Source organism: Callithrix jacchus, chromosome 10 (genome assembly GCF_049354715.1).
Source record: "Callithrix jacchus isolate 240 chromosome 10, calJac240_pri, whole genome shotgun sequence".
NCBI classification, from domain to species: domain Eukaryota; kingdom Metazoa; phylum Chordata; class Mammalia; order Primates; family Cebidae; genus Callithrix; species Callithrix jacchus.
This window is the reverse complement of record NC_133511.1, coordinates 96,716,579-96,736,947: the sequence shown is the minus strand read 5'-3', so window position 1 is coordinate 96,736,947 and position 20,369 is coordinate 96,716,579. Positions and strand designations below refer to the sequence as shown.

The 20,369-nt window shown below is 38.3% G+C and overlaps 1 protein-coding gene across 1 annotated transcript in view; it reads left to right on the top strand.

The window, feature by feature from the left end:
• Nucleotides 1-20,369, top strand: part of DCDC1 (doublecortin domain containing 1) — a 105,553-nt gene that overhangs the window by 25,534 nt on the left and 59,650 nt on the right. Inside the window, 1 exon segment of the mRNA XM_078340784.1 lies at nt 15,806-15,975. Within this exon segment, the coding sequence (XP_078196910.1) occupies nt 15,806-15,975 (170 nt within the window).

Genomic DNA, 20,369 nt, shown 5'->3' with positions numbered 1-20,369 from the left:
GTTCAAGACCAGCGTGACCAACATGGAGAAACCCCATCTCTACTAAGAATATAAAAATTAGCCAGATGTGGTGACACGTCTGTAATCCCAGCTACTCGGGAGGCTAAGGCAGGAGAATTCTTGAACCTGGGAGGTGGAGGTTGTGATGAGCCAAGATTGCACCATTTTACTCCTGCCTGTGCAACACGAGTGAAACTGCGTCTCAAAAAAAAAAAAAAAGTCAGGATCTTACTCTGACACCCAGTTTAGAGTACAGTGGCACAATCATACTCACTGCAACCTTGAAACTCCTGGGTTCAAGTGATCCTCTTGCCTCAGTCTACCAAGTAGCTAAGACTATAGGCATGCACCACTCTGCCTGGCTAATTTTTAAGAAAAATTTGTTTGTAGAGATGGTGTCTTACTGTGTTGAACTGGTCTTGAACTACTGGGCTCAAGAAATCCTCCCACCTTGGCCTCTGAAAATTCTGGGATTATAAGCATGAGCCACTGCATCTAGCTTTGACTCCTGAACTATTTTATGGGAAACAACCAAACAAACAAACTACACCTACCACTAAAATAATTACCTCTTTCACTGAAAGTTAGGATTATAATTGTGCATAAGTAAAAAGTAAAACTATTGCTGTTTTTTCAGGTTATTTTGAATAGTTAGATGCAAATTTTATGTTTTAATAATTGGATTATATGGTAAACACACCAGGATAGTCAGTGGATTTTGTTCTGCAAGGGGCTTTACTTTTTAATCATATACTTTTGATTTGCTATACACAGCTAGATTTTCACTTATAAGTATTTCCCAATTAGGACTCAACCTATGAAAGAATTCAACAGGCAATGGTTGTTAAACATGCCTTAGAAGAGAGCTTCACCCACCCTATCATGAAACATTTAAAGGGGGAGGGAGAGTAAGAGGGCCAACAGAGGAGTGCTGGGTGGAGAAAAGCAACCTCTCTTACTAAACTATGTATAGAGCGATACTTTTTCTTATTTGATGCAGATTCAGACATTTATTCAAAGTTTACCATGTGCCAAGTCCTGTGCCAAATGCTTTCAAGTTCACCATTTCATTTAATCCTCATAACCACATAGTTACCCTGTTTTGCACATGAGAAGACTGAGGCTGAAAAATATTCATGATACTTAAGGTCACATAGTTAAAAAGTGCCAGAGAAAGACATGATGAGTTATGTCAATAGGTACGAATTCGTCCATAATACTATTGGGTGTAAATTATGTTATATTTCTTTTACTCCTCCGTATGCTTACTTAATAGCAAGTGTAGACTCATAATCTTTGAGCTTCCCATCTCCTGTAGATTATCCATGAACCTCAGGTGTTAATTGTTGTTCAAAAGAAAGTTCTCCAGCTGCCCCTTCCAGAATGAGAATGACCCCTAATGTCAGTTAGTTTGTCTGTTGGTGTTGCCAGTACTATTGGTGGTGCTGTCATTGCCATAGCTTCTTGCTGACCCACATCATCATAACTGATCCATCATCTGACTGGCTCTACTGGTCCTTCCTTCAGGAAAGTCTTTCTGGCACCAGTTCCACCTCAGCCTTGCAAGGCAACATGGTCTTTGAAAGAGGGTATGTTAGTCAGGGTTCTCCAGAGAAAAAGGACCAAAAAAAAAAAATGTGTGCATGCATGCATGTATGCCTATGTGCGTGTGTGTGTGCACGTGTGTGTGTGTGTGTGCACGTGTATGTGTGTATGTGTGTGTTTGTACTTATGCATTGCATAAGAATGTTTTGCTTAAGGATAGACTACATTTGCAGCGGTACTTTCATGAGATTATAATGGAAGTGAAAAATTCCTATCACCAAGTGACATAGCTATTGTAATGTTGTAGTGGAATGCATTACTTTTTCTGTTTAGATACACAAATACTTATTATAGCATTAAAATTGCCCATGGTATTCTACATGGTAACATGCTATACAGGTTTGTAGCCTAGGAGCAATCAGCTATACCATAGAGCCTAGATGTGTAGTATGCCATCTAGGTTTGTGTAAGTATACTGTGTGATATTTGCCCAATGTAATCACCCATCAATGGATTTCTCAGAACGTATCCCCATTGTTAAGCAATGCATGACTATCTATCTATCTATCTATCTATCTATCTATCTATCTATCTATCTTCACATATATGAAAGTAAAATTTCCATTCTTAACCAAACCAAACATAGCTCAGAGATTCTACTTGCAGGGTGAATTGGCCTCAATGTTATTTTGCCATCACTTTCTTCTTGGACCAATACAATGCTTCACCGTAGTGGGCACTGTTGTTGAATGCCCTACCTGTGAAAGAAGTTTCTAGAAACCTTTGGCTTGAAATGCACATACTTAGCCAAATTCTTTCTTCTAAAGCATCCTTTTTGCTGCCCTCTTCTGGAAGCCAGAGTCACCTGCAGAAAAGCTCCTCCCTACTCGCTCTCCTCCCAACTAGCACTCTTCCCAAGATGTGGAAAGGCCAACTCCACCAAACTCCAGTAGATTCAAGGAGGCTTTCATGTTGGACATCTCTTACTCATCAGTCAACCAGTGGTGTCCTTACCTGCTTGCCAGAGACTTCAAATTCCATGAGTCAAAAACCAAATTCATTCTCTTACCCTCTACCAATTTTTCTTCTACCTTGTTTTCTCCTTTTCCTTCCCTACTCATTCTTTAATCAATATATATATATATGAACAGAGAGAGAGAGAGAGAGAGAGAGAGAGAACGATTAATTGATTGATTTTTAAGAATTGGCTCCTGAGATTGCAGAGGCCAAGTGAGTCCAAAATCTGATGGGGTAAGCTACCAGGCTAGAGACTTAGGGAAGGGGTACAATTAAAGTCCAAAGACAACCTGCTGGAAGAATTCCTTCTTACCCAGGGGAAGTCAGTCTTTTTTCTATAAAAGCTTTAAACTGATTGGATGAGGCCCACCCACATTATGGAGGGTAAACTGCTTTACTCAGAGTCTACCCATTTAAATGTTAATCTCATCAAAAAACCACCTTCACAGAAAACACCCAGAACAATTGTTGATCAAATAGCTGGTCACCATGGCCCTGCCAAGTTGTCCCACAACATTAACCATCTCAGTGGCTAACACAATTCCTTCAGTATTGTGCTCAATTAGAGTACCCTTCACTCGTTCCCCCAGATCACAGTTCACATCACCTAGCCTTTCAAATCCACCTCTCTTTCTCCTTTTCTCCATCCCTCATGCTCCTCTCCTTCTCTCTCATAGAACCACATACACTCCACAGAGTCACTTTCTTCCAAGGTCTCACTGCCCCAGAATAGTTGTGCTGGGGTAGATTTGTCTACTGCAGAGCAATTCTTGCTCATCTTTTTTATATCCTGGGAAATCCAGCAATTTAACTTAAAGGCCTTTTAGGACCAGATTTTAAAAATGCAAAAAGGCCGCGTGTATCATCCCTAGGTAAAGGAAAACCAGATAGCTGAGGTAGGAAATCCTACTCACTACTGGGAATGGAGCTAGTGAGGAGGAAATGCTTTTTTTTCTTCCTTAAAGAGCAAAACATTATTTTCATCAAGATAAAAACAGAGACTTTTTGGTGCCTTCTTTAAAAAGCAGCAAACAGTAAATCTTTGGTGAGTCCTATGGGTACATATGCAACCATGGAGATATGGGGTGGTACCTTCTCTTTTCAAAAAGGAGTCTATTTAAATTTAGATAGGTAGAACCTAGACATCTTGATTTGCCTGGGACAGGACCAGTTTGGATAATAAATTATTTGGCTAGGGAATATAGAAAAAATTAACATTAAAAATTTGTCGAAACTATAATCCCATAAGGATTATATGTTGCTGATGTGGATAAATGTGTTTTTGGCATCTGAAGTACAATTTCCCATATTTCTTTAACTAATGTTTATTGCATCACTACTATGTGCTACACACTGAATCAAGCACTGTGAATGCAAAGTGAACAGGACAGACTAGTTTCAGCTCTCATAATTTTTTTAAACTATGATATTATTGGAGAGTTGCTTCAGGTATCACTAGCATATATTGGATGAGGCAAGGAAACTGATCAATGTATATATTTGTTTTCATAGTCTTTTACTCTGGGCTGCTATAGTAAAATACCTCAGACTGAATAACATACAAAGAATAGAAATTTATTCCTCACAGTTCTGGAAGCTGAGATATCTAAAATCAAGGCACCAGCAGTGTCTGGTGAGTATCTGCTTCCTTACTGATAATGTGCCCTTGCATTTTAAAAAGATTCCACCTTTATGACTTAATTACCTTCCTGAAGGCCCTGCCTCATAATAATATCACATTGGGGATTAAGTTTCAACATAGAAATATGGTGGCAGTGGGGGGCGGTGAGGACAGAAGCATTCTGACCATAGTACATAGGAAAATTCATTCTTAATTTCAAGCAACCAACTGACTTGAACATGAACTTTGGGAAATGGAAAAAAGAAGTCTTTATCATTATACCAAGTTGGCTTTTAGGTTTCTAAATCATCAACAATGTAGGAGCAGTGTGAGCAAAGGTCTAGAGACTGGAAATAATAGTGTGTACAAAATGTTAAGAAAAGTTTACATTGAAGCTGGGTAAGGAAAGAAAGGTTTATTTCTCACTTATATAAAGGTCTGGAGGGCTAGTATAATGCTCTAAGTTCTTCCATTTTGTTGCTGTGCTGTGAGTGGTTTCCATTTCCAAAGCCACAGATGGTGGATTCATGATCATTCATGGCTATTCCAGCTTTAAACCATGATCATATTTCAGATATCAGGAAGGAAGAAAAGAAGGCTGAAAATTATTCCCCATACCCCCTTCTTTGGTGACAGTTCCTGAAGTCACATATACCATTTCTGCTTACATTCTGCTGACCAGAATTTAGTCATGTGGTCATGTGGCAACATGTAGATGGAAAAAAAGGCTTTAGCTAGATACTATAAAGGAGGAGAACAGATTTTAGTGAATATCTAACAGTTTATTCCACAATCCAACCCTTTAGCCACCAAAATATCTTTGGTACACCCTTCTTCCTGTAGATAGAACATAACCACCTATTCTTGATCATACATGCCTGTTCTAGCTTTTAATTTTGTATGCAAACCCCAAATATGATCCATTTTAAAAATGGCTCAAAATCTAGGGTGTTGGGTTAATGCACAGTTCTTTTCATTAAGTCTAGTTCGTCCAGTAACCTGTAAACTAAAAGATAATGCATTTGCCCCATCACACCTAACATAATGAATGTATATTTGGAAAGGAGGAGAAGAGGATTAACCCAAGAGTCACGAGTTTATAGTGGTTATCAATTCTGCTAGGCTAGATAGGAATTGTAAAGGTTCCCTTCCCTAGCAGGGGAGCAATTTTCTTGATAAGTTCATCAGAATAATCCTAATTCTGCCTTTTGGAAAGGATCTTTCTTGTACATTGTATTTCCTGACCACATCTGAGGTGGTCAATGGAGAATTTGCTGCTCTAGAGTACTGAACAGCTTTTGCAGCCTGCTTCCTGTCAATACAAATGTGGGCATGAGATTTGATTTACAGGTCAATTGTGGTTTTCAGACAGCTTTGTGGTTTCTTTAGCAATTTAACACTGCTCCTTCTTCTTCCCTTAAATTAGTAGACTTCCAATCTATAGATAATCCCATGGTCACAGCCAAAGATCACATCTAGACACACTTATCCTGGCTATTGGTTTTTTATTCCCTGACTCTGTGCTTCAACATAAAGGTAATTCCTTTGAGGTCTTCTAACACAACAAGCTTAGGTGGAAAAACAGCAACCTTAATCTGATCTTTGACAACTAGGTTAGTTTTATTTATTGATTGATTGAGACAGGTCTCACTCTGTCACCCAGGCTGGAGTGCAGAGTCATGATCGTGGCTCACTGCAGCCTTAATCTCCGTGGCTCAAGCCACGTAGCTAGGACTAGAGGCATGCACCATCACACCCAGTTAATTTATTTTTTGTAAAGTCAGGTTCTTAATGTGTTTTCCAGACTGGTCTCAAACTCCTGGACTCAAGCAGTCCTTCCTCCTTGGCCTCCCAAAGTGTTGGAATTACAGGCATGAGCCATCATGCCCAACCAATGAAGAAATCTTACAGAAAAGTGTTTTTTAAAAGCTTAGAACCACAGTCTCATCTTCTGTCACCATCACTGTAGAGTGCTACTTTTTATAGTTCCAGTTTGGGATGCACAAATAGTTCTTCAACCCTGCAAAGCCCAAAACCTCAGATTACTAGATTCCAAGTTAAATTTATATTTTAAACCATTCTAGTGTTCTCCTTATTTCTTTGCTCTAAGTAAATACTATGTATTTTAGGTTCTTGCAAAAGCAATTTAGTTCAAGAGAGGCAGGTGTTTCAGGATTAGGTTTAACTGCAATTAACAAAGACCCAAATTAACACTGTTTTGAACAAGCTAGGTGCTTATTTCTCGTGTAAAAGTCTGGAGGTGGGTAGTCCAGGGTTGATATGGTACTCCATCTTGTCAGAGGTTCAGACACCTTCAATCATCCCTCAGTCCTGGCTTTCATTCTTAGCATCATATCAGAATTAAAGACGACCAATCCAGGACTAGCCATTGTTTTCATTCTAGGTAGTGGAAAGAAGGAAAAAGGAGGGTACACTCACTTGCATGGACCATCTCCACTAACGTGTCATTGGCCAGAACATGTTCATATAGGCCTACCCAGCTACAAGGAAAACTGGAAAATACAGTCTTTATTTTAGGCAGCCATATGTCTCAGTTAAAAATCAGGGATTCTAGTTTTGTAGAAGGAACAAGAAATGGATATTGGCAGATAATTGGCAGTCTCTGTCACAAAGTTTATACAAGTATTAGAAAATACTGCTATATGGACACATCAGGACATTGCAGTACAGTTATTTCAATACATTTGGTGCAATCTTGAGAAAGAATTCAAAATTATTTATTTAAAAAAAAATCATATTTCTCCCTTGCTCCAAACATTCCATGGGCTTACTAGTTCTGTCAAAGCCCTAACAATGTCTTCCACAGCCCTGTTTTGTGTCCATCTCCTCCATTGCCCTTCTTACCTCATCCCAACTATATTCTCCCTTGTTCATCTATTCATCTACTTTTGCTGTTCTTCATACTTGCCACATATATCCCTCTTTAGGACCTCCCAGATGCCTGCCCTAAGGCCCCCTCCTGGGTCTACCTGGGTATCTGCATGACTAACTTTCTTGCCTCCTTCATGTCTTTGTCCAAAGGCTACCAGCTCTATGAGGCCTACAACGACAACCCTACTTAAAGTTGCAATTCCCTCCACTCCCGCATACTTGCAATTTACCTTTTCCTCATCAGTTTTTCCCTGTAGCATTTATTGCCTATTAATATCTATACAATTTTCTCATTTATGATGTTTATTGTTGATTATCTGTTTCCACTTGAAAGTAAGCTGCATAGGGCATAATGATTTTTTTTTCTACTTTGTTCACTGAAAACTTTTAAGTGCCTAGAACAATATCAGATATATTTTAGGTGCCCAGTGAATAATATGTGAATGAATGAAAGCATTTATTTCAGAGCAACAGTAAAAAAGTAAATGTAATTTACTTAAAAGTAGTATATTTTCCTTAGGCCTGGCATGTCATCTTAATTTATGACTCCTCTTTATTGTCTTAGTGGGATACTTCAGAGGTGAAATTTTGTAGCCATTTTAATCAGCATCGTGAGTCCATGATTACACCCTCAAAAGGATCCTATAGGTCAGGTATCTCCAAACCCGAGGTACTGATCCCCTACCCTTTGGTCTGTGGAAAAATTGTTTTCCATGAAACTGGTCCCTAGTGCTAAAAAGGTTGGGGACTGCTGCTATAAATAACATTGTTTGACATGATTTCTTATGGGCATGTTGTTTTGGTCATAAGAAAGTTTCAATTGTCTGTATTGCTCAATATTTCTAGATTGCAAATAAGAAAATCCCAACTCAAACTAGCTTAAGCAAAGCAAGGAAATTGTTGACTCATGTACATAAGAAACTAAAGAGGTTGTTGTTTTTAATAGCTGGTTTCATGGATTTAAATGTTGTCATCAGGAACTCACTTTCTCTCTCTCTCCATCTCTTATGTCTGTTTTCATCTCACTTGGCTTCATCTCAATGGTGGAGGTTTACATTTTTCTTAAAGTTAGCAATCCAGGAGAATAGAGCCCTGCTTGCTTTCTTCATCAGGACTCTGATTTACCAATCTCTGTGTGTGGGAGAATAGGGAATTTTTATTGGCCAGCCTTGTAGACATTCATTTCTATGTCTTGAAGGCAAGGCCACATAATTGACAGACAGAATCAGGAGGAAGGTAAGTTCCAAAAAAGAGGGACGAAGGACAGACCAAAAATAAAAATTGTTATTGTGTGCTTTTTCAGTAATTCTACTTGTAATTTATATACGCAGTTTTCCAGCAAATAGCAAAAATTAAAATGTTTTGAACAAATGAGCATTTTTTTGTTCTTAAACAGTATTGTACCAATTATAGAGTTAGATTCATATTTTTTTCTTTCTTTAGGCTCTCATCTGTTAATTTCTTTTTTTTCAGGAGCAGACAGTTTAATAGACAAAAAAAAAGAGAGAGAGAGAGAAAAGGTTTTCTCATGCTGAGAAAGTGGGTCACCGAACAGAGGGGCTCTGGTTTGCTGGAACACAATTGATTTTGTACAGAGGCTTGAGGAGGTGGTCATTAATTTACATAGGGTCCAGGGGATTGATTTGACCAGGTGTCCTATCTTCATAGCCCCTGTAAAAACTGGCCCTCCCACACTAGTTTTTAGTATTATGCAAATGAGGCCTCTACCTGGCAGTGGCCATGATGCCCGAAAAGGTGGTTTCATTTGGTGGCTGCCATCATACCAGCACATGTGGTGACAAGGAAAAGAGAGTGAAAAACACCATTTTGAATGTACCTGGCTTCCAGGTACAGCTGCCGGCATTTACATATAAAAGCTTCTAGTTTGCATATTTATACCTGACTCTTCAGGCTGCTTTCTGTTAGAGAAGAAATGGTTTGGGGCTGCATTTTATTAAAGGAAAATTCCACCCAGAACTCTCTTACCCTTTCTAGCTGCCAAAAAATAATTTTTTAATAACTCCTATAATATTGGTATATATTTTTATTTAATTGCATTTTAGGTTTTGGGGTACATGTGAAGAACATGCAAGATTGTTGCATAGGTACACATGTGGCAGTGTGATTTGCTGTCTTCCTCCCCTTCACATATATCTGGCATTTCTCCCCCTGCTATCTCTCCCCAACTCCCCACCCCATGCTGTCCCTCTCCTGTTCCCCCCAACAGACTACAGTGTGTAGTGTTCCCCTCCCTGTGTCCATGTGTTCTCATTGTTCAACACCCGCCTATGAGTGAGAACATGCAGTGTTTGATTTTCTGCCCTTGTGTCAGTTTGCTGAGAATGATGGTCTCCAGGTTCATCCATGTCCCTACAAAGGACAAGAACTCATTGTTTTTGATGGCTGCATACTATTCCATGGTGTATATGTGCCACATTTTCCCTGTCCAGTCTATCATCGATGGGCATTTGGGTTGGTTCCAGGTCTTTGCTATTGTAAACTGTGCTGCCATGAACATTTGTGTGCATGTGTCCTTATAGTAGAACGATTTATAATCCTTTGGATATATACCCAGTAATAGGATTGCTGAGTCAAGTGAAATTTCTATTTCTAGGTCCTTGAGGAATCGTCACACTGTCTTCCACAATGGTTGAACTAATTTACACTCTCACCAACAGTGTAAAAGTGTTCCTATTTCTCCACATCCTCTCCAGCATCTGTTGTCTCCAGATTTTTTAATGATCGCCATTCTAACTGGCGTGAGATAGTATCTCAATGTAGTTTTGATTTGCATTTCTTTAATGACCAGTGATGATGAGCATTTTTTGATATGTTTGTTGGCCGCATGTATGTCTTCTTTTGTAAAGTGTCTATTCATATCCTTTGCCCACTTTTGAATGGGCTTGTTTGTTTTTTTCTTGTAAATCTGTTTTAGCTCTTTGTAAATTCTTGATATCAGCCCTTTGTCAGATGGGTAAACTGCAAACATTTTTTCCTATTCTGTTGGTTGCTGATTCACTCTAATGACTGTTTCTTTTGCTGTGCAGAAGCTGTGGAATTTGATTAGGTCCCATTTGTCTATTTTGGCTTTTGTTGCCAATGCTTTTGGAGTTTTGGTCATGAAGTCCTTGCCTATGCCTATGTCCTGAATGGTTTTGCCTAGATTTTCTTCTAGGGTTTTTATGGTGTTAGGTCTTATGTTTAAGTCTTTAATCCATCTGGAGTTAATTTTAGTGTAAGGTGTCAGGAAGGGGTTCAGTTTCTGCTTTCTGCACATGGCTAGCCTGTTTTCCCAACACCATTTATTAAACAGGGAGTCATTTCCCCATTGCTTGTTTTCATCAGGTTTCTCAAAGGTTGGATGGTTGTAAATATGTTCTGATGCCTCCGAGGCCTCTGTTCTGTCCCATTGGTCTATATCTCTGTTTTGGTACCAATACCATGCTGTTTTGATTACTGTAGCCTTGTGGTATAGCTTGAAGTCTGGTAGTGTGATGCCTACCGCTTTGTTCTTTTTGCTTAGAATTGACTTTGCTATGTGGGCTCTCTTTTGGTTCCATATGAAGTTTAAGGTGGTTTTTTTCCAGTTCTGTGAAGAAGGTCATTGGTAGCTTGATGGGGATAGCATTGAATCTGTAAGTTACTTTGGGCAGTATGACCATTTTCACGATATAGATTCTTCCTAACTGTGAACATGGAATGTTTCTCCATCTGTTTGTGTCCTCTCTTATTTCATTGAGCAGTGGTTTGTAGTTCTCTTGAAAAGGTCCTTTACGTTCCTTGTTAGTTGTATTCCTAGTAGGTATTTTATTCTCTTTGTAGCAATTGTGAATGGCAGTTCGATCTTGATTTGGCTCTCTTTAAGTCTGTTATTGGTGTATAGGAATGCTTGTGATTTTTGCACATTGATTTTGTATCCTGAGACTTTGCTGAAGTTGCTTATCAGTTTCAGAAGATTTTGGGCTGAGACGATGGGTTCTTCTAGATATACAAACATGTTGTCTGCAACTAGAGACAATTTGACTTCCTACTTTCCTATTTGAATACACTTTATTTCTTTTTCTTGCCTGATTGCTCTGGCTAGAACTTCCAGTACTATATTGAATAGGAGTGGTGAGAGAGGGCATCCTTGTCTAGTGCCAGATTTCAAAGGGAATGCTTACAGTTTTTGCCCATTCAATATGATATTTGCTGTTGGTTTGTTGTAAATAGTTTTTAATATTTTGAGATATGTCCTGTCAATACCTAGTTTATTGAGTGTTTTTAGCATAAAGCGCTGTTGAATTTTGTCAAAGGCCTTCTCTGCATAAATTGAGATAATTGTGGTTTTTGTCTTTGGTTCTGTTTATGTGGTGAATTACGATTATAGACTTGCATATGTTGAACCAGCCTTGCATCCCCGGGATGAATCCTACTGGATCATGGTGGATAAGCTTTTCGATGTGCTGTTTCAATCGGCTTGCCAGTATTTTATTGAAGATTTTTGCATCTATGTTCATCATCAATATTGGCCTGAAGTTTTCTTTTCTTGTTGAGTCTCTGCCGTGTTTTGGTATCAGGATGATGTTGGTCTCATAAAATGATTTGGGAAGGATCTCCTCTTTTTGGATTATTTGGAATAGTTTCAGAAGGAATGGTACCAGCTCCTGTTTGTATGTCTGATAAAATTCAGCTGTGAACCCATATGGACCTGTGCTTTTTTTGGGTGGTAGGCTCTTAATTGCTGCCTCAACTTGAGACCTTTTTATTGGTCTATTCAGGGTTTCAACTTCTTCCTGCTTTAGGCTTGGGAGGACACAAGTGTCCAGGAATTTATCCATTTCTTCCAGGTTTACTAGTTTATGTGCATAGAGCTGTTTGTAATAATCTCTGATGATGGTTTGAATTTCTGTGGAATCTGTGGTGATATCCCCCTTACCGTTTTTTTATTGCTTCAGTTTGGTTATTCTCTCTTTTCTATTTTATTAATCTGGCTAGTGGTCTGTCTATTTTGTTGACTTTTTGAAAAACTAGCTCTGGGATTTATTGATTTTTTTGAAGGGTTTTTTGTGTCTCTATCTCCTTCATTTCTGCTCTGATCTTAGTTATTTCTTGTCTTCTGCTAGGTTTTGAGTTTTTTTTATCTTGCTCCTCTAGCTTTTTCAATTTTGATGATAGGGTGTAATTTTAGATCTCTCCTTGCTTCTTATGTGGGTATGCTATATATATTTTTCTCTAGAGACTGCTTTTAATGTGTCCCAGAGATTCTGGTATGTTGTGTCTTCATTCTCGTTGGTTTTGAAGAACTTCTTTATTTCTGCCTTCATTTCATTGTTTATCCAGTCAACATTCAAGAGCCAGTTGTTCCGTTTCCATGACGCTGTGTGATTCTGAGTTAGTTTTTGAAATCTGAGTTCTAACTGGATTGCTCTGTGGTCTGAGAGACTGTTTGTTATGATTTCCATTCTTTTGCATTTGCTGAGGAGTGATTTACTTCCAATTATGTGGTCAGTTTTAGAGTAGGTGTGATGTGGTGCTGAGAAGAATGTATATTCTGTGGATTTGTGTTGGAGAGTTATGTAAATGTCTATTATGTTTGCTTGTTTCAAGTGTGAGTTCAAGTCCTGGATATCTTTGTTAATTTTCTGTCTGCTTGATCTGTCTAATATTGACAATGGGGTGTTAAAGTCTCCCACTATTATTGTGTGGGAGACTAAGTCTCTTTGTAAGTCATTAAGAACTTACCTTATGTATTGGGTGCTCTTGTATTCGCTGCATATATATTTAGGATTGTTAGCTCTTCTTGTTGCATTGATCCTTTTACCATTATGTAATGTCCTTTGTCTCTTTTGTTCTTTGTTGGTTTAAAGTCTATTTTATCAGAGATGGGAATTGTAACTCCTGCTTTTTTTTTTTTTTCTCCATTTGCTTGGTAAATCTTCCTCCATCCCTTTATTTTGAGCCTTTGTGTATCCTTGCATGTGAGATGGGTTTCCTGGATACAGCACACTGATGGGTTTTGGCTTTTTAGCCAGTTTTCCAGTCTGTGTATTTTGATTGGGGCATTTAGTCCATTTACATTTAGAGTTAATATTGTTATGTGTGAATTTGATACTGCTGTTTTGATGCTAGCTGGCTGTTTTGTCCATTAGTTGATGCAGATTCTTCATTGTGTTGATGCTCTTTACCATTTGGTGTTTTTGGAGTGGCTGGTACTGGTTGTTCCTTTCTATGTGTGGAGCCTCTTTCAGGAGCTCTTGTAAAGCAGGCCTGGTGGTAATGAAATCTCTGAGTACTTGCTTGTTCGCAAAGGATTTTATTTTTCCTTCACTTATTAAGGTTAGTTTGGCTGGATATGAAATTCTGGGCTGAAAGTTCTTTTCTTTAAGGATGTTCAATATTGACCCCCACTCTCTTCTGGCTTGTAGAGTTTCTGCTGAGAGATCTGCTGTGAGTCTGATGGGCTTCCCTTTGTGGGTAACCCAACATTTCTCTCTGGCTGCCCTGTGCATTTTCTTTTTCATTTCAACCCTTGTGAATCTGATGATTATGTGCCTTGGGGTTGCTCTTCTTGAGGAATATTTTTTGTGATGTTCTCTGTATTTCCTGGACTTGAATATTGGCCTGCCTTGCTAGGTTGGGGAAGTTGTCCTGGATAATATACTGAAGAGTATTTTCCAGCTTGGATTTTTTCTCTTCGTCACATTCAGGTACACCTATCAAACCTAGCTTAGGTTTTTTTCACATAGTCCCACATTTCTTGGAGACTTTGTTCATTCCTTTTTACCCTTTTTTCTCTAATCTTGCCTTCTCATTTTATTTCATTGAGTTGATCTTTGACCTCTGATATCCTTTCTTCTACTTGGTCACTTCAGCTATTGAAACTTGTGCATGCTTCGTGAAGTTCTTGTGTTTTGTTTTTCAGCTCCATCAATTCACTTATATTCTTTTCTAAGTTGTCCATTCTCATTATTATTTCATCAAATCTTTTTTCAAGGTTCTTAGTTTCTTTGCATTGGGATAGAACTTTTTTTTTTTAGCTCACAGAAGTTTCTTATTACCCACCTTCTGAAGCCTGATTCTGTCATTTTATCATACTCATTCCCCATCCAGCCTTATTCCCTTGCTAGTGAGGAGTTGTGATCCCTTGTAGGAAGAGAGGTGTTCTGGTGTTGGGTGTTTTCATTCTTTTTGCACTGGTTTCTTCCCATCTTTGTGGATTTGTCCACCTGTTGTTTTTGTAGTTGCTGACTTTCAGATTGGGTCTCTGAGTGGACATTCTGTTTCTTGATGATGAAGTTATTTCTGTTTTCTAGTTTTCCTTCTAACAATCTGGCCCCTCTGCTGTAGGACTGCTGAGGTCCACTACAGGCCCTGCTTGCCTGGGGATCACCTGCAGCAGCTGCAGAACAGTAAGGGTTGCTACCAATTTCTTCTTCTGCTATCTTTGTCCCAGAAGGATACCCACCAAATGTCAGTCTGATCTCTCCTTTATGAGGTGACTCTTTGGACATACAGGGGTCAGGGAGCTGCTTGGGAGACAGTCTGTCCTTTTTAGGAACTCAAGTGCTGAGCTCTGAGGTCCGTTGTTCATTCAGAGCTGCTGGGCAGGTACGTTTATGTCTGCTGCAGCAGAACTCATAAACCGCTTTTTGTTCCTAGGTGCTCTGTCCCAGGGAGTTAGGGCTTTATTTATGAGTTTCCATTTGTGCTGCTGCCTTTTTTTCAGGGCTGCCCTGCCCAGCAAGGAGGCAGCCTAGTCACTGTCTGCCTGCAGAAGCTTTGCTAAGCTGCTGTGGTCTCCGCCCAGCTGCTGTGTGAACTTCCCTGCAGTCCTGTTTATATGGGGGCAGTTAGAACTGCCTCAGCAATGGTGGCCCATCTCTGTATTGGTGGACTCTCTCTGTAGTGGCAGGTTGCCTTGGCAATGGCAGGCTGCCTCAGCCATGGCGGACTACCTCCATAGTGGTGGAGTGCCTTGGTAATGGTGGACACCCCTTTTCCACAGAGCTGGACCATCCCAGGTTCAGCTGTGCTTGCTGTGAAACTCTCAATCCAGAGAGTTTCTGATTGCTGTTCTTTTGTGGGGGTTGGACCAGCTGAGCTGGATCACCTGGCTCCCTTCCTCAGAGGCTTTTTTTTTTTTTTTTTAGTTGAATAGTCGACTCTGTCCCAGGTGTTCCAGTCACCTATTGAAAAGGCACTGGGATCTCTGTGATTTCCCATGTGGTGACTCACTGCGCCAGCTTAAACGACAGTGCTGAGATTCATGGCACTTTTTTTGCCCAGGAATCTCCTGGCCTGGCTCTGTGTTCAGTCCCCTTTTAAATCAGATGAATGGGTGACTTCCTGGGGCTCCAATCAGACCAGTGTGTTTTACCAGGGCGCTGGCAAAGCAGCCCCTCTGGGCAAAGCCACCACACGGGCCAAAACAGCTGCACTGGCGACCCGTGGGGCTCCTCTGCCTAGGAATCTCCTGGTCTTTGGGCAATAAAAATCTGTCTGGAAATGCGGTGTCCACTCACTCTCTGCACTTTCACTGGGAGCTGCAATCCTGAGCTGTTCCTAAATGGCCATCTTGGATCTTTCGACCCTCATCTGTAAATTTCTAAAGGACTTTCACATTTAATGGTTGCTATATGGTCTAAAATGACATGATGACAAGTAAGTTGTGATTAACGCCCAGCCTCTATGTGTAATCTATGTAGGATTTTACATTTAAAATTAAATAACATTCTTTATCACTTTTAGCTGAAAATGGCAAAAATAGAAGCAGAAGATCACAGAGAAGTACTATCTCAGTCTTCTTCATCCCCCTTGACTAAAACAATGGAAGTATTACAGCAAAGTAGCCCTGAAGGCACCTTGGATGGGAATACTATAAGCCCAATTTACAAATATATTTTGAATGATTTACCAAGGTAAGAACTTTATTTCAGCAGCTTAAACTGAATACCGAAGGGGATAAAAGTATTTATAGGAAATAGTTTAGATGTTCAATCAGTCTTGGCTGGGTGAGGTGGCTCATGCCTGTAATCCCATCACTTTCGGAGGCCAAGGCAGGTGAATCACTTGAGGTCAGGAGTTGGAGACCAGCTTGGCCAACATGGTGAAACCCCATCTCTACTAAAAATACAAAAAAATTAGCTGGGCATGGTGATGGGCACCTGTAATCCCAGCTACTCAGGAGGCTGAGGCAGGAGAAATGGTTGAACCCAGGAGGAAGAGGTTGCAGTGAGCTATTATGCCACTTGACTCTAGCCTGGGTGACAGAGTGAGACTGTTCCAAAAAAAGAAAGTTCAAGTAGAGGTGACATAAATAAGTAATTTTGAGATGTGTTGGGTTATGGAGGTTGTTGCTTAGGGTACAGCCCTTCCATTTTTTCTCCTTTTTCTGAAGAAAAAAATATACATGATGCAATAAACATAAATTATCTCTGGGATCTGACTTGAACAGCATAGTGATAATAAGGATAATGGCAGGTAGTACTTGTTAAGTGCCAGTCACTTAACCTGCATTATATCAATTTTGTTCTCAAAACAGCACTAGCAGGAATATAAAACAGATGGTAGTCTAAATATCTTCATTTTACCTAGAGGAAGAAAAGGCAGAGAGAGGTTTATTAACTTGACTAAGCTCATGCAGCTAGTAAGTAGAGAAGGTATGGGATGAACTCAAATGGATCTAACACTAAAGTGTTTATCAGAAATATGAAGCAGAGGAGACAGGGGTATTATTTCTGTGCTTTTACTCTGTTAGAAAGTGAAAGAACTGGCTAGATGCAGTGGCTCACACCTATAATCCCAGCACTTTGGGAGGCCAAAGCAGGCAGATTATAAGGTCAGGAGTTTGAGACCAGCCTGGCCAATACGGTGAAACCCCGTCTTTACTAAAAATACAAAAATATTAGCTGGGCATGGTGGCAAGCACCTGTAGTCCCAGCTACTTGGGAGGCTGAGATAGAAGAATTGCTTGAACTCAGAAGGCAGAGGTTGCAGTGAGCTGAGATCACGCCACTGCACTCCAGCTTTTGGGCAACAGAGTGAGACTCTGTCTCAAAAACAAAAAAAGTGAAAGTACTAAAAGTTATTTTTTTATACATTGATAAACTATTGGCTGGCTAAGTGTGATGCCATAGTCTTTATGTTAAATAGAAAACTGAGACTGTAAGAAAATCAATAAATTATTCATAAATTAAGGATTATGTTAATCTCCTTATAGAAATGCTAGATTATATTTTCTTCCTAGACCACTGTTTGTTTATTTTTGTGTGTGTGTCACTAGATTAAGATGAAAGTGAAACTTTGACTTTCAGCTAATCTTTGTTTTGCCTTATTCCTCTCAGCTATAAGTGCATATTAGCAGTGTCTGAGATCCTTTATACAGTGTAGCTTTTTAAAAAAATGAATACACTGTGTGTTATATTGTAGGTACACAAGTCACTCATGACTTATTAGAAAAAAAATTTCTAAGTAGGATTAAATGTTCCTTTATACAAATGCCAATTCTAATGTAATTCGTTCTTGCACATATTTTTTTTTTGCCTTTAGTATTTTTTTCCAATTTTCTACTTCAAAATGGTAATACATTCACTTTTTATTCCAACTATTTTTGTGCATTTTTAGCTACTTAATTTTTTTCTGGTAAAGCTAAATATATTTTCACTTACTCAATCTGTTCCTGCTTTTTTCTTATTTGCTTTCTTCATTAGTCTGGTTAATACTGGCTTTATTTGTCCTTTTCATCATAAGTCAGTCTTTCTTTCCATGTGGCACTTTCTACTGCCTGTTTTTTATAGTTTTTGTTTCAATGTGCTTCTTTTGTTTCTTTGTTTGAATTCTAACTTCTTTTCTGTCAGTATTGCCTGTTACCATCAACTTTGATTATGATAAACTATGAAAATGAAGTAACCCTCTTCTTGGCCATCGAATGGAAAGCTGTAGACAGTGCTCAGAGGTCTTTTACCTTCATGAGAAAGAAAATGATAAGTTTCAACCTGAAAGGAGTCAAGTTCATAAAGGCTAACGGTAATCTAAGAGCCATTGGTATTAATATGATTATCAGAGAGAGGCAATTTTCTCTTTGATAAATATCTTTGACTAAAGATATTTTCCCCCGATTGAGGTTAAAACTTCTTTTGTCTCATTCTTGTTTTCCTTGCCGCCTTTCTTCTACCATCTTTATGGTCTTTTTATGGAAATGATTATCAAAATAAAATCAATTTATTTTTCCTACTTGTATCACAGAGATTGTGCTTTTCTTCATTAATACATTGTACTTTTTACAAAATATGCCTACATATATATGTATATATATTAAATCCATTCAAAGTAGCCATACAGTGACCACTTTATTTTCTTGTTATTATCTGATGCTATTAGTTTACTTTTTATTATATTTATGTTATCCACTCTTCTCCCCTCTGTTTATGTGTTTCCTCTGCTGTCACTCCATGCTACATTTGCTTGTAACAGAGTGACACCTCTGTGCCAGGACATGCTCCTTCACAAGAAAACCAACACCAACATTATAAATGTTTTCAGCTTATTATACCAAAGTTTTCATCTTCACATTTTATGATTCACCATTTGGAGGTCACGTGACTGAAAAAAGTATAGCCTCATTTCTGTGGCTACTTTCAGGAAAGTAGTACAATAGTAAATTTGTCTTGCCCAGCTGTAGTCTGATGTATTCCCAGGTGACCCAGAATAGGGCAATAGCCTTGGAGATATGGATAACAGAATCAGTTATTTATTAGTAACAGATATCCAGGCACAGTTTCACCATATTCATATCTAGCACTCCATGTACTGAAGTGGAAGATCTCCAAATTACAATTGCATTTTTATATGAGGAAAATGTAAACAATGAATGTATTTTTTCCATCTCACATGTAAAATATATTGTTTTAATGATTTTCAGCCAATGATCATCTAAGGAATGTGATTTAATGATTTTTATATTGGGAAGTTAGAGTATTTTTTTATCCTGCTGGCAACCCAGCACATTACCAACTCTTACAATTCCCTGAGGAGGAAAATTACTTTTAGTAAATTAAATAAGAACTGAAATTGGTTTTTAAAAAGTGAATACTAACCAGTTTTTGTTGTACATTATCTAGGCTACTTTTGCACAGACAAATCTTTCTTTTGAGGATACTAACAACCACCTAATCTATTCAGTCACTTTTTAATGTCATTTATCTTGGGTACTTTTTACTTGGAATGAATCTTAGATCCTTTTTGCAAGGTAAACATGTTGATATATTGCCTTTTCTATGGACAGTTTAAGTTTAGCAACTTCATCATTCCAAAAATGAACTGTTGCTTCCCACCATGGAATAGGTGGCAGAAGGGAGTGAGAAGGAAACAGCAACAGTGAATGAAGCATGGTAACACCTTTACCATTCTAGATGCCTGCTACCCCACAAATTATATTTTTTAGTTCAAAATTTTTTTCCAGATTTTTTCCTTCAAGACTTAAAAAATATCTCTGCAGATCTATACATAAATATAATATTTTATTTATAAAACGTTAAAAGACTAGATCATTGTTTCTTTCTGAAAATTTAACTTTCTTCTGGAAAAGTTGTATATAATATTTATAACCCTCCCCATTTTAAATTTTACATGCACCTTATTTTTATTTCTGTATACTTCTACACAAGCAAAAGACCTCACTTTTTTCCTTTTGGGTGGAATGATTTATACCCTCAGTGTTGTGCTGAGATGTGTCTTTACAAATCTTGGAAATTGTTCTTCTTTAGAAGTTTTTCTTCTGCAAAAGTAAATAAGTTTAACTTAACAAACATTTGTTGAATATCTTCTATGTAGTATATATGTAGTGTGAACATAACATTTTGGTTATTAATCATTGAGTTGCAAGTAAAAATTTGTTATGTGTTACAATAATATATCCTGAAAATAAAATATCCTGAAATTGTTCTGCAATTGGAAAACCCTTATAAATATTTTTAGGCCAAATTAGAATTACACTTTCTTCTGGAATTGGAAATAAAACTTGTGGGGAATTTTTTATTTTTATTACTAATTTTCTATGATGTTTAAATTATATTTTATCAGAGAATCTAGCAATTAGAGAAAGTTATTTGTATCTTTGGAAGTTTAGGCAAGTTGGGGAAAGGGCAAGATGAAGTTTAATAAAATCTTTGTGCTTTTGTACTCGAGATTTTATAAAAGCTTACATTCACCAAACTTAAGTGGGGTTATTTCTTTTATTGGTTGCTTTCCAGTATTTTAAACTGCTGATTCATTATTGAACATGCTTATGGTCATTCTCCTTTATGTTTATATT